Genomic DNA, 15,573 nt, shown 5'->3' with positions numbered 1-15,573 from the left:
GCATTTTATGAGTCTTTTTCTCAACTCTTTGTTCAAGGTCCCACAAAACAGACTTTTCTTTCTTTTAAAGGCTTCTTTCGCCATTCCTATCCTTGCTTTTATTTCACGTTCGCATTTCATGTCATTACTAAGAACACTACCCAGGTATCGAAAACTATTCACTTGTTCTATTTTCTCCCCTCCTACTTTTATATTTGACACAGACCCCTTCGTTCCAATCACCATGGCTTTTGTCTTTCTAACATTTATTTTCATCCCATATTCTTCAAAGCCCCTTCTCATTTTTTCTAACATTTTATTGATTTTCTTTTCAGATAAAAAAAAAAAAAAAAAAAAAAAAAACAATGTGAAATAATTAAAAAATATGTCAGGACATTGTTGGACAAGAATTATGGCATAATTTTTGCATCAAAACGGAACTTTCTAAGGATCATAGTATAAGGAAACCTCTAAATATGTATCAAGTGACTTAACAGGTACCAATAATGGAACAATATTATGATAAATTGTTCTAGTAGAGGTAGAAACTGAATCCCGCTAGTTCTTAATTTCAGTAGTTTCCTATTTACCCCACGATTTTCATGTAAATTTAGTTAGGATCTAGAAACATTCTTTGATCTAATTGTTCCTCTCAATGTTTACATGCCAAAGATGCCCATGGATATACCTTAAGCACTTTCCTGGAATGTCAAAAATCTTATTAAACAAAACAAAATATCAACATTTTAATTTTGATTGGTTACTGATTACATAATAGAAATATTAGAGAATATTTGAAATAATTGTGATACACATTCCCTTTCTCAGAACAGCAATCTTTCTATTGGTTTGACGCAGCATTTCACTTTTCCCTATCCTGAGCCAGACTTTTGATTTCTATGTACACTCATATCCAAAATTATTGTCGCATGTCTATAAATATGTTGTAGGAATTTAATTTGATAACGAATTCGCCCGGTATTTCTTATAATGTTAGTATGTGTATAATCGACAAAGACATGTATGTGGCAAATTTCATGTCAGAAGAGAACAACAAAACGAAAACAAAACTTTCTTGTTCATTTAGCAACATTTTGTTTTATTCATTCTAATTTTCGTATTTATAATTCTTTTTCTATAAAATTTGCCATAAATATACATTTCCCGATTATACACATAGTAACAGTATTAAAAGTACCCTGCAAAATCATTATCAAATTATATTCCCACGACAAGAGAGTTATAGATATGAGACAATCATTTTGGACATGAGTGTACATTTTCTTCCCTACATCTTGTATTATTCGGTCCATATATTTCAATCGCATTCTTCATCTGAGTATTTTTCCATCTGCCATTCCCTCCATAACCAATAGAGTGATTCTTACATATGTCAAAGTGTGTCCAATCATTTCATCCCTTTTTTTCGAAATATTCCTCAGTATATTTCTCTTTTCTCCTACCATTTCCAATATTCTTTCATTTCATATCTTATTCATCCGTGTAATTTTCAACATTCTTCTATAGTACCACATTTGAAGGCTTCCATTCACCACCGTCTATTCGCACATATTCCTCTTCTAGAGTCCATTTCCCACATCCATATAATATCACACTCCATACTGATGCTTTTGCCAGAGATGTGATGAAATACACATTATGTACTTTATAAAATGTCAATGAAACATTCAGTGATGCGTTCTACGGAAAGGATCTGCATCTACAGAACTTTCATATAGGTAATGTTTCGAGCGGAGAAACAATATAATTTCTCCTCTAAGATGCTTGCGCCTCTGACGCTTCCCCGAAACTGTTTCGGCTGTTTTTTTTTTTTTTTAATTTAAACTATACTTTCGATTTATTTTTTTCTATGTCTCTTTTAATAAAGGAATACATTGTTTATCTTCTGCAACACCATTTTACTCGATTTGGCGATATAGTAAAGGCGAAATACAAGGATCCAGGAGGGTTTCCTGTATCAACTTTAGTAGAATGGTCATGTTCCATGGACTATAAACCATGTATTCTCTGGTCACAATACCTTTATCTACTCTATCAACGAGATTATGCTTCAGGTCACGAAGTGTAAGTATTCTAGTTAATCATCAAAATAATAATAATAATAAAAAACGTTTTATGTTCTTTAAATTGTAGAGAACGACTCTTAGTTGTCAAACACAGAGGAAACATATGAATATCCTTTGACAAACTACATACTTTTAATGAGAGGAAAACGTTCATAATTATCACAATCATACTCACTAAAAGAATAATATAAATAATCACCATACGGTTTTGTACAGCGTGTCCCGCTTAGGACTATAATATAAGAAAAAATGTAAAAATGAAACAAATTATTAGAATGACGATACGTTTGCACCATTGTGGAGAGTACCTCAGAAAGTTTTGTTAACAATGAATCAAGTGTCATAAGTGCTGTCATCTTGCGCAGTAGCCACAAGGCCCTTAAATTCTTATAGCTTGTCTGCCAGTCACCATGTGGACTCTTCAACAGAAGAGTTTTACGTGATATCGCTGACAGAATTGACAATTGAAGTCTGTGGAACTTGTTCAGAGACGTTTTCGTGTATTTTATGGTATCGGTGCGGAAGAAATACTAACTTACGTATCCATCAAGAAATGGGACCAGCAGTTAGAAGAAACGAGATCGTTCTTACCGATGACTGGTAAGCATGCAAGGACAGTTTCAGAATATAGCGGGGAGAGAATTCGTGTTGCATTTAACAGACGCCCCCGCAAATCCGTAAAATAAACTAGCAGGCAACTAGAAATCCCAAAATCAACTATGCATAGGGTATTCCACAAAAGATTGCGCCTGTATGCTTACAAGATTCAATTTCATCAGCGCATATAACCGGCTAACAAGCCGATGAGGGCACAATTCAAAGAATGCTTTAAAAAATTGATGAAAACGACACATTTCTAAAGCATGTGTTTTTCACACGAAGCGATCTTCCATGTGAGTGAACATGTTAATAGACATAACTGTAGAATTTGGGGGGAAAAGAATCCTCATGAAGTGCGCGAAAGAGAATTCGATTCTCCGAAATTGAATGTGTGATGTAGTGTCATGAAGAACAAAATTATTGGTCCTTCTTTTTCGCTGAGACAACAATGAATTTGAACATGTAGCAATATGCCTTGTCCCAACTCCCACCCGGAGCCATTCTCCAAGAAGACGGAGCGCCATATTTTTTCTCATGTGGTCAGAGACTTCCTCAATGATCATTTCAATGGAAGATGAATAAGTAGAGGTCCAAAGTTTATAACATGGTTCCCACGATCACAGTGTTTCTTTAGCACGTTTGGATTGAGATGGAATACCGTTTTGACACTTGCCACGCAACTAAAGGTGCAAACATATAAGTTTGTTATATATATATTTATTTATTTATTAAAAAAACTTTGAGTTGTAGTGGGTGTAACAAGTTTGGACGATAAATTTTGGTAAGCAAAAAGTTATCCCACTTTCATTTGTTATAGTCCTAAGCGGGACACCCTGTATGTATCAAATTTTTTTAACTAATTGAATAAATTAAACTTCTGGTATTTCATCCGAGCTTTATTCATTTTAACGAGCTTTATTAGACGTTTCAAAGGTAACTGTCAGCCTTTATCATTCATTAGTCTTGTACTCAGTGATGACTTCAGATGTTCCCCGTGAAGGACGTTCAATATACAGGAGATAAAAATAATACTACTCAAAGATTCTAACCAACATTGAACACGATCGGAGATATGCCCGGAGGAAATTTAGTAGTTCCAGGATGTAGAATTCCCTCCAGGGTATCCTCTGAAATTATAACTAGTTGTTGCACTGACGTTGAGGACAACAGTTATCCTGAAACGACTGTTATCCTGATAAATAAAATACACATGAAATACCATAAGTTTAATTTGTTAAACACATATTTTTGTTCATGATCAGTAATGAACACTGAAAATTGAAAAAAAGTATAGAAAATATTCAGTACTAGTCGTTCTAAAGAGCATATAAGTGTTCCCACCAGTTTTTTCCTATACATCAAATTAACAATAGCCTAATGGAACTAATACTGCTGATTGAGACTGGTAAGCAGAACTAGCACTTATTTAGTTTTTCATCATTTTCCCCGACATATTAAGATTAGACTGAATTCCTTATATATATAGGGTGTTTCAAACCAACACCGTCAAAGTTTGGAAGGTGATTCCTGACACCAAGATAAGACAAAAAGTAGAGACCAACCTGGGTGCATAAATGCTTCCTTTCAGAGTTATAGACTGCCGAAAACATGAAGAAATAAACTTTAAAGGTCCATAGCTCCAAAACTATGGATTGTACCATAGTCGGGTCAAGATTTCACTTAGGAAATAATATGTGCCTTATCCAAAAATATGTTTCAGAATCCTGCTATACTTCCGCAACAAGTTTTTATAGAGGGAGTTTGACTATAGGCATACAATATGAAGTACTCACCAACTACCTCTAAAAAAAATTGTTGCGGAAGTACGGCAGGATTCTAAAACTTCGATATTTGAATAGGACACATACTAGTTCCTAAGTGAAATCTTGACCCGACTACGGTAGGTCCCATAACTTTGAAGCTATGGGCCTTTGAAGTTCGTTTTTTCATGTTTTAGGCAGCCTATAACTCCAAAAGGAAGCACTTGTGCATCCAGGTTGGTCTATACATTTCATTTTATCTTGCTATCAGGAGTCACCTTTCAAATGTTGTCGGTGTTGTTTTGAAACACCTTGATATATATGTAAAATATAAATGTCGTAGTTCTCAAGAGATGAACATTTCAATAACCCTTTTCCGACTGAATTATATTCTTTACTATACTTTGATATGATAGTAAATTATAGTAAATTGAGGGTGCATTAGACTAGATAAAAATACATTTTGTTTCTATTATTACTCAACAATGCTGAGAAGAAGGGGGACTCATGAGTCCCATCTGGCAGATAAGCTTCGACATTATAATGCACACACGAGAAATAATGTATTAGCAAAGAAAATGGGACTTAAAAGTCCCGACAGTCGGAAAAGGGTTATGGTCTATTAGAAATACGAGATTTGTTTAAAAACATTCGGCTTTTATACGTAAAAAGATTGTACATTCAGATATAACAATCTTACATTCAACTCCTTTAAAGTAGTAGTCGCTTTTGTCTGCCACATACTTCTCCTAACGGTTCTCCCACTGTAGAAAACAGCACTGGAACGCCTTTTTTGGGATTGCGCGCAGCTGGTCCGTCGCGTTCTGCATGATATCTTCTGTGGACGGAAATTTAGTTTCTTTCACGGGCGTCTTCAGATTACGGTTAGTCTCTCTCTATATATTATTATGTCAGGAGAGTAAGGAGTCTGACAAACCACGGGCATGCTGTGTGTCACCAAGGAAGTTTGAATCCGTTGTTTACATTTGATCCGTAAGATGCTCGTGACGTCATTCCAGAACGTTCATTTGATCTTGCGGATTGTTTCCACTTGGGATTCAAGTTTGACACACAAAATTTAAAAGAAAATTAAAAAGAAAACTTAAAAAAAAAAAGAACTGTAATGCAATAGAGTTATTCAGTGTTTCAGTCGTTCTTCAGAAACGAAATTCCGTCTCTAGTGGTCTGCCGGCGACTGATTGCTTCTGCAGGCTGAGAAAAAAATAATAAACATTGGAATCACGTACATACGTACACCAAATCACGCCTTTCTATTTAAACCAAAAAAAGAAAAAGAAAAGAAAAAAATAAGGTTGAATACTTTTTAAACAAACCTCGTAAGATTTGTTTAGCATCCTTTTCTAACAGTAAGCTATATAACAGTGCATCTACACATGAAACGGTGATCACATACAATCCTACTGGAAATCGAATTCACAATTCTTGCACAAATTGGAAGAATACAAGCCATTTAACATTTCAGGGAATTGTAGGAGTAAATTTAGGAAATTAAATACACTTGTTCTTTGCGTGATGGTTATAAATGTACTGTATTAATATGTAATTAATATTGTGTTTATTCATTCAGGATTTCAAGTGAATTTAAGAAGACTGTGTACTGTACGGCAATAAGAACAGGAGAAGCTGATGAATGGAATTTTATATGGGAAAGGCATCAAAATAAACCAGAAGACGCTGTAATTTTACTTCAAAGTCTCAGCTGCTCTCAACAAGAAGCACACTTAATAAGGTACAATATGAACCTTTTCTTATTCTCTATTCTGTATTACATTTCATAACGATTCTTAATTTTTACTTTTATTATAGGAAATGAAATAATAATCTACATATTATTAGAACTACTTCATTTGTCTTACCCATAGTCTTAGGAATAGTCATACATATCTCGAAAGGTAAACGAACAAAGAAAAAATAAAATTAAATAAATATGATTACAATAATCGACACCAAAACAGTCTTCTTAGGGAAAAAATCGTGTAGATTATGTGCTCAAATTTCATAAATAATCATAAAATGTGTCATAGTTCATATTTCTCGGAAAAATCAAGAAAAAAATTACTGATATGGGCATTTTTTGAACTAAGTTTTTTTATTAATTTTAAAAAATGTTTATAATGTTTTACTCTCGTATTTTGTAAGTAATATTTCGTTAAGAACTTTACAATGTGTCATCATGTATCATATTTCTTTTTCTCAGAAGCTTCTGTAATGATTTTGTTCACAATTTATAAACAAATATTTCATTAAAGAAAAAAAAAAAGTACGGTATAGCATAATCCATTTGTATCAAGAAAAATCCATAAACAGTAGTCTACAGGTAGAGTTGATTTTTTTTTCTCCAAAACACCTTTAAGGTTTGTTCATGAATTATACTGATGAACTGAGAGGGGCAATTCCTCACATCAAAGTAAGAAAATAAATAAATAAAAAAAGTTCATATGGATCTCTGGTTAATCGTGGGATAAGAACTACATTTGAACACCCACTATTTCGAATTCGAGAAACCGTGGAGTGGTGGTCCATGTCAGCGTAAAGAAAGTCATACATACGCCGTTCAAAAATCCATATTTTATTTAAAACGCTACAGTGTGGTATGCAATGGGTGCGCAACTAGTTTCCTAGAAAGCATAATTCCCAAACATTCTCCCAACAGAATTCCCAGATATGCTCTGACGCAGTGGCGTGCGGTGCTGTTTCGATTGAGGAATAGGTCGTAAATGGCAAAACACCCTTCAGCATTGACAACACTAAAGTAATAGTAGCACGCAATAGTAACATGTACATCATCATCTCTATGGCTCGAGGTTCTCCCATTTCCTTCCACATGATCATTCTATGTATTATTTCATAATCATGTCTTCTTTAACCTAATGACATAATCATATGACGTTAAATATTTCATTTTCACATGAGCTCGGCCAATACTGCAGCTCATGGTTTTCCAGTAATGTCTGTTAATAATGGGGATCATTTTTCCATCTTGTACTTTCACAAATGCACTAGAAAATGACGCCCGATTCCGTAGAAAAGCTGTTCAACTGCCGAAAAGAAAGACACAAGCTATCTACTTAAAACCAGCTATGGGAAAGAATGGGAACGTGATCTAGAGTTACAGTAGTGCCGATCATTATTTCAAGACTAGGAAGAATGAGGTGAAGATCCTGATGAAGACGAAGATGAAGAATGCTCGTTTAGATGAAGAAAGTAACGATATTCACGTGTGTTAAAATGAACGATAACGAACTGTGATTATTTTAGTGAAGGATGCAAAGTTAGTTAATAGGCAGCCTATAAATTTTAAAAAAATTACATAGTGTCATTTTCAACTGAATTTCATTTTATTTTACTGTGATTATTTTCTCAAGTATTTGAGGTTACCTATGTCACTTTAGACAGTGAAATTTTTATTTAATTTTTTTTGTTAATTAATTAAATTAATTTAGTTTTGAGTTTTCAGCCGTATGTTGTACAGTTTACTATTTTATTTTCAATTCATTTAGTCTCACTTTCAACAAAGACATTAAACATTACGAAAAAGTTTGCTGAAGTTTCCAATTTTTCAGAAGTAACCAGCTCCAATTTTATTCAAAATGATAGCTAATTATAATTTTAAAACATTTTTATCAAAATGTATCATTTTTCAAGTTTTATTGTTTATTTGTTCGTTTTTTAATGAAATAGTTTCAAAATTGGAATGTATGCATACAGCTTGAACCTATGCACCTCACAAAGTCTGTAAGTAGTTATTGTGGCATGCTCTCCAAATAGCCTGTCGCTTTCGATCGTCGTACACGCATTCCATACGATAAGATGAATTTTTTTCATGCATATTATCTGAACCGACTTCACAGTGTAGATCGATCAGATACACTATTAAAGTAAAGAAGAGCTTTGTAAGAAAGTTTTAAGTTGCACTACTGGATATCTCAGATTAAAGAAAAGATTTTTTTTTAAAGTTTAACGTCTTACAATTATGTTCTTTAGGCTAAAAGAGACAAATGATTAATGAAAGAGAATGATTGTGAACTTAAATGTTTCGCTCTTTCACCGGAAATCGAACCCGGGACCTAATACGAAAGGCACACGCGCTACCACTAAACCAATTGAAATAATATATATAAGAAAGAACCGAAGATAAAAGGATGAAACAATAAGTGAGACGGGAAAATGTAGAGTAGATATCGAGTGGAGCATTCTATTTGCCCCATAGGACTCTTTTAACGTGGAGTCATGGAGATTACCCAAAATGTCAACTTGTGTTGGCTGACACTTCATTGAAAATCCTTTTGAGCACTAAAAATTATATATCAATATTATTAAAAAAATATTTTGTAGGAAAGATTTTTTCACGTAGGACATCGTTTATAACATTGTCATCATTTAATTGTAAGTTCTTGCACAGTAAGACAAAACATACAATGCTTCCAAATCACAAGCGACTGGAGATAAAAGAACGAAACAAAAAGGGAGATAGAAGTATGCCAGACGGTGCATCGAATGGAGCGTTCTACTTATCCCACTAAGATCCTTATCATGGAATAAAGGAAATTCTAAAATGCTTGGTAGTAGAGTGTGAGATTCGAACCCAGAACCTCTCGTTTAAGAAAAGAGAATTTCAACCATATATTCACACTCGGCCAGGAAATGTGTAATGATCTGCAGGACGAGAGACGGAATATTCTTTAAAATATTTAATTTTTATTTATTGCAGATTGCTTAACCAGATCTTCAATGAAACGTCAGGAATACAAATAACTCCCGCCAAAGAAAGCTTAATTTCCTTCACAAAGAATCCTAAAGGATTTACCATTCTCTTCAATCTGATTACTACGAAATGGAGTGATGTATTTTCGAGGTATGGTTCAAATCAGATTTTGTTTGGCCTTAATTTTCACAATATATATGAATGTTAAGGAAAAAAATTGAAATTATCCCATGTGTTGTTTATAATATTGTAAATGCATAGCTTAATACGCGATAGTAACAAATATTTCTCATACACTTTACGATGACTTGTAACAAGAATTCCTTCGTACTGCAAATTTGAATCGACTGACTCATCAGAGAAAGCACAAGTAACCACTTTTGTGTAGCAGCGCTCACAAGATTCATAATATGCCAATATTGACAAAGGCACTTACATACAGATATAGATTTGGCTAAAATTGTAACTATAATGTCACCAGTATTTGAAATATATAGATATGTTCAAACAACCTGACCATTTACTCTGGAAAGTCCTGTATTCTGGTCCAATTCTAACGTTTTGGTCATAGAAAGTACTAATGATTATAACCTGTGTTTCGATTTACATACATGTATTCACTTTCCTATTGCATTAAAAAAAAAGCAAATATGCAAAAATAAATAAAATAAATAATAATAATAAAAGACCTCTGTCAAACTTGCCAATTCTTTTGCAACATCTGTTCTGAGATTTATATGGTAGCAATCAAAGTAATAAAAAAATTCACTTCACAATCAAAAATTCCTCAATAACTTTCTACTTAGATATATGGTGGTACCCAATGCAAATGAACACCCCTAGTAAAACCAAAATTCAAATGAATCCATGATTTAGATAATTAACAAATATTTTAAACAATTGTGAACAAATCGATTGTTTCAGCGTTACGATTCTTTTTGGTTTGAGATGTCATCAAAGATTAACACTCAAGCATACGACATACAGATATTTATCATATGAATATATGAAATGTAAAACTACAAAAAAAATAATAAAATAAAATAAAATAAATAAAAATAAATAAATAAATAAAATAAAATAAAGTAAAACAATACCATTACAATATAATTCTTTAAAGCAATGAGAATTGTACTGGGGATATTAGGTTGTATCTAGGAATAGTTATAGATGCGCAAAAGTGCTATAGATATCATCCACCCTAGCCCCATGTGACTACCATCTATTCCCGAATAAATAAAAACTGTAAAGGGACGACAAAAATTTAGCAACATTTCTGAAGTGATTGCAACTGCAAATTGATAATTCAACCAACCGTTTTTATTTGTTTTTTGAGAAATTAAATAAGCTGTAGGATCGAAGGGAAAAATGCATCGTATTGAAGGGTATGTTTGAAAAATGAACCATAAAACTTTAGACTGTTTTTCTTAGAAAAGCTAAAGATTTCTTAGCATTCCCTCGTAACTACATTATGAACCTAAGCACAATAAATGAAATAAGGGATTTGAAGATGCGATATAACTAAACCTCAAAGATTATAGAGCAGTTATAATTCTATAAGACAATTTCATAAAAGCTGCAGTCGTTGATACAATTTAATGTACAATATGCTTAGGAAACGTATTTATTTATTGATTGATTTATTTTTACAGATTTCAAAGGAATGTTCTTCACCTTAAAGAAATTATGGAAGCAATTGTAAATTCCATACAGACATCAGAAGAGTTGGAAAAGGTATTATCATTATTATTATTATTATTATTATTATTATTATTATTATTATTATTATTATTATTATTATTATTATTATTATTATTATTATTATTATTATTATTATTATTATTATCATCATTATTATCATTATTATTATTATTATTATTATTATTATTATTATTATTGTTAGAATAAGAAGAAGCATTTCTGTTTTGGTTCTGGCAAACTTTTGTGGTAATTAAAGATTTAGCTTTCCATATATATTAAAATATGGACAGTTACTTAATCAAATCATTTGTGATATATGAGGTGATATATTTTTATTTATCAACCTGACTATAAAAACATTAGTAATAGAATACCTTCAACTATACGTTTTTATATCGTTAATGTATCTGGTTATTTCTCCTTCCACTTCATATATTCTTTATTGAGACACAATAAAGGATAATATAGATTCAACTTACAGTAAGCATATTTGAACGATTCTACTACGTAAAAAATGTTAATTTGAAATAATACAATGGATACATCAAAAGCATTCATCCGATATTCATTCATTATATTTTGAGTACATTATATCGAAGTGATACTTCAATATAAGGGGAATATAAAAATTTTTAATGGTTTGTATTTATGCCCTTTGACGACAATAGACTACATAGAATGAGACTTATAGTTTAAAGTGATATCTGAAACACTGTAATGTGTTCGATGCTCTCTCACTGGGAATTGAACCCAGGACCTCGTGCACCAGCACTAGCCACTAGACCATTGAGGACTAGTCAAAAATTTCAAATCTTGCATGATCTTATGTGACTTCGTTCAATAACACAAGCAACATCGAAACGATGAGGAATTTTCTTCCTCATATATACAGCATTTAGTTATTAGAGACTCCACAATATAAATATTGTTTTAAGTTCTGTATATTTATAAGACTATAAACATTAAGAAAGCAGAAACTAAAACCTCCGACTCAATATTATTGGCCTGAAAAGGAACTAGATCACCTATAAGCCAGAAGTTAGCACTTTCAATTTTTCCTTTTTCTTCGTCCTTCATTGATTTTCCTGAAAAATCAAGGACGCTGAATATCATACAAGCTCAACCGAACTAATTCGATCTGGATGAAACTTGGCATAGCAGTAGCCTTTGACCTACTATACAAGCAGGCCGGTAGCCAGTCCAAAAATTTAAGGGAGGGGGCTGAAGTTAGGGGGGCCCGATCCAACAATATTATAGTTCATCACCATATTATATTTCATTTGCAAGCCTACCGTGAAAATTTTAGAGGGGGGGGGGATACGGGCCTGTATACAGGTCTTGACATACTAGTATTTGAAGTATTATGGAGTGCAGACTTTTGGTTCCTGAGTTATGGGCCATCAAATGTGGAGTGTAGACGTAGAGAAATTTTCGCAGAACAATTTAACAAGAATTTGCTTTAAAACTCAATGAACAACAACTTTTCCACGTAATTGTCTGAACTTGCATTCTACTTGATTCTTACGTCGTTATTGGTTTCAAATGAATTAACGAGAGAGACACGATTTGATTTGAGTTTAGCGTTCCTTTCAGCAGCGAGGCTATGCGAAATGTGAACCTACAGCTTAACCACATGAGCTTCCTCCGGGTCTTCCACGCCAAAGGTGCGTGCGCTAACTGCTTAGCAACGAGGGAGCTCAAGAGGAAACACGAACACGCAGGTATCAAGAAGAGTTTGAAACGCCAATGCTCGAAGAGAAACTGAAACTTACAAAATTGTTTCATCTCACTATCTTCAGCCTGACGCATCGGACCTATCGAATAATGTTACAAGATTATGACGATAGATTTACACTTTAAAATGATTATATTTGATAAGCTTTTATAATTTTTTAGGTACTAGTGAGTCATCATTTCCCTCGCAGTGATAAATGATCTCCGAAATGAAATGAAAATGCCCAATGCTTTGAAACGAACCTTTTTTCCATACCGAAATAATTTCAAACATCCTTTTATTAGAAGTAAAATAATACTGTGATAAGTACAGTGAATATTTTGTGGAATACTTTCTTTGACATTTTATGTACGTACTTTTTTCAATAATTGAAGACTCGCTGTAGAAAACAATGTTAAGTGCCAAAAACAAAAGTTTCTGTAACAGTAGGCAAAAAATAGTACATTGTATCCAAGCGTCACAAAACAGAAGTACCCAAGCGTCACAAAATAGAAAATATTATTGCTTAGAAATATAATCTAGCATATAACGAAGTATCAAAATCAAACTAAGGCACAAACGTATTTAGAAAATAAAATAAGTGAATCGATTACAAGGTGGCACTTACATTGTGTTCTACAGCGTCTTCAATTGTTCGGTATATCTGAATGATTTAATCTTAGTTGATAAGCAACATACTTCATATTTCTTAAATATGTTACAACCTACTGCTAGATAAGAAAATAATGGGTATGAGAGTTCTTTGATTGCGGTTGTTCGTTCATTGAGTAGCTAAAAATACTTTCACAACTTCCTCAGGCATCCTAGTTAAATCCTCAGGCATAATCTAGTCGTTACAACTTGTAAGTTAAAATATAATTTTTAGCTAGAATTGTTCACACTGAAGTAGGATGAAAATGATAATCAAATTCCCTTGTAAAGAAATTACTTCTTAAATTTCAACTTTTCTTTCTGTTTTTGGTAAATGTTTTTCATATATGTGTCTAATAAGCATTTTTTCAACTTCTTTTGTAGGTAAAGGAACTGCTGAATAGGATAGAACCTAATATTAGAAACAAATTAGACATTTCATTAAAACAAGCACAAGAACATATTTATTGGATGACATATTATTACCCAGAAGTTTCTAAATGGCTTCGAAACTGGAAGGAACGAAGATAACTGCATGCAAGAACTAATATTAATGAAGTATTTTCACCATGTCATTTATGAATTATATTTTTTACATTTTATACAAATATATGTAACATGGAAACAAGAAAGAAACTTTTTTTTTGTCTAATTTATACGAAACATTTCAAACTCTTAATGGTTGATTTTTGTAATAAAAGATATTTCCAATTTTAAAATTTACATATGTAAAAACTAAGATAATTTCAATTAAACAGGTAATGTGTGACTCTTCAAGTCTGATACATTCGTTCGTTTGACTAACATCCTTTCTCAAATAAGGAATTATATTTCTGGGATTTCGGCACGTATGGCCACTTTAGCACGTCAAGTATGAAGGATGGCGTCCCTCCCTCGGTGGTCACACTACCCGGGGAAGTGGGGAAGGAAGGAAATAGCCTATGATCTTTTATGAGGTACCATACCGGCATTTGGCTGATATAGATGAGTAAATCCCAGGAAAACCCTCGCTCAGTATGGCTGGTCTGTAAAGGCGTTTAGACATTTCCGACCGTCTCCACCAGGAATCCAACCCGGAACCGCTTGTAACAAATGCGCGGAGGCTATATGAAACGCGGATCTTCAGTTTATCGTGGGATACCTAGCGAACGAATTTTCAAGACTTGATGGTGAAGTTACAGTGATGTATTTGAATTATCAAAATTTAACAAATTTGAAATCATCAATGATATACGTTACAACAGTTATTCATGAGAAAATATATCACGTCATCAAAATATACAGTATACGTTGTTAATCATGTATGTATTACGATTTATTTATAAATTATCATTTTGTGCAGTATGTTCGGGAAGTACGTGTATCTCTATACTTCTAATTTCTTATTAGTGTATATTAATTACTGATTAATTAAATTATTGTTTGTTGGTGTTGATGTAGCTGAAATTGTTATCACTGATATTGTAATCATCATTGTTCAATATATCGCAATCAATCATTCTGTGAATTGAAATGCTGACATAACTTTGCTTACTGTTGAAAAGAGATTAATCACACAGGAGAGAAAATTACCATCCATCATGCGAGAACACTTTCCAAAACTGTTTAATAAGCCTCTATCGACAAAAAAAGACAATGATTTCCAGCCTTTGGTACGATCACACCTGCAGTCTTGGAACAACATGTGCCAAAGTACCTGGAGGCGCATTCGATTATGTATCCAACATGGTGGATCGTATACAGATCCCTTGGACAAGTAACCATAAGTTTATTATTAAATCATTCTATTATAATAAGAAACTAGTCAAGTATAGGGGTATATGGTCTTCCCGGACATACTGTACATTATGGTATTAACATTCACCAGAATAGATGTGCAATTGAACTGAAATCTTAAGTGATTTATTATTATTTCACAGCAAGCATTACCCAAGCACCTATCTTCCATCTTTAATAATTTTCATGTGGAATAGTTGTTCCAATTATTTTCTCAGATTATTCAGACAATTATTCGTTTTCCGAAATCATTATGTGTGGATTCCGTAACTTAGTTTTCTGTTTTCCTAAGAAATGAATAATGCCTATATTCAATGATCATTAATGACATATTAATTTATGGAATACAAACAAAAGGATTCGAAAAGCTTTCAACAAAATAAGCTTTGATTCTTACCCAACAACAAACTAGACTAGACAGAAAAAGAATCTTCCTAAATTTACCCGGAAGTTTAAAATGTACTCCCAATTTGTTAGATATTGTAGTCATTTGACTTCTGCGCATACATATATACGAACGTACAGGAAGTTCACTATTTTCTAGTGTAAAGGGATAATGAAACTTTAAGTTCGTTTAAA

General features: G+C 32.9%; 1 protein-coding gene across 1 annotated transcript; it reads left to right on the top strand.

The window, feature by feature from the left end:
* The first annotated feature begins 320 nt into the window (after positions 1–320).
* On the top strand, positions 321–15,109 carry LOC145678522 (thyrotropin-releasing hormone-degrading ectoenzyme-like). Its single transcript, XM_081748767.1, has 5 exons — positions 321–2,064; positions 6,015–6,176; positions 9,159–9,302; positions 10,805–10,886; positions 13,603–15,109. Exons 1-5 carry the CDS (start codon positions 1,850–1,852, stop codon positions 13,747–13,749), a joined length of 750 nt encoding a protein of 249 aa, XP_081604893.1. The 5' UTR covers positions 321–1,849; the 3' UTR covers positions 13,750–15,109.
* The last annotated feature ends 464 nt before the right edge of the window (positions 15,110–15,573 follow it).

This window comes from Thermobia domestica, chromosome 2 (assembly GCF_964235325.1).
Source record: "Thermobia domestica chromosome 2, izTheDome1.hap1.1, whole genome shotgun sequence".
Taxonomy (NCBI): Eukaryota; Metazoa; Arthropoda; class Insecta; order Zygentoma; family Lepismatidae; genus Thermobia; species Thermobia domestica.
Note: the sequence above shows the minus strand (reverse complement) of the source record. Positions and strands in the feature narration are given on the sequence as shown.

What these genes read in the sequence shown, in the direction of transcription:
- LOC145678522 (XM_081748767.1), top strand. Translation starts at nt 1,850, where the DNA reads ATGTCTCTTTTAATAAAGGAATACATTGTTTATCTTCTGCAACACCAT. An exon ending in TATGCTTCAGGTCACGAAGT is followed by an intron (nt 2,065 to 6,014) that starts GTAAGTATTCTA and finishes TTATTCATTCAG; the next exon opens with GATTTCAAGTGAATTTAAGA. An exon ending in TGGAGTGATGTATTTTCGAG is followed by an intron (nt 9,303 to 10,804) that starts GTATGGTTCAAA and finishes TTATTTTTACAG; the next exon opens with ATTTCAAAGGAATGTTCTTC.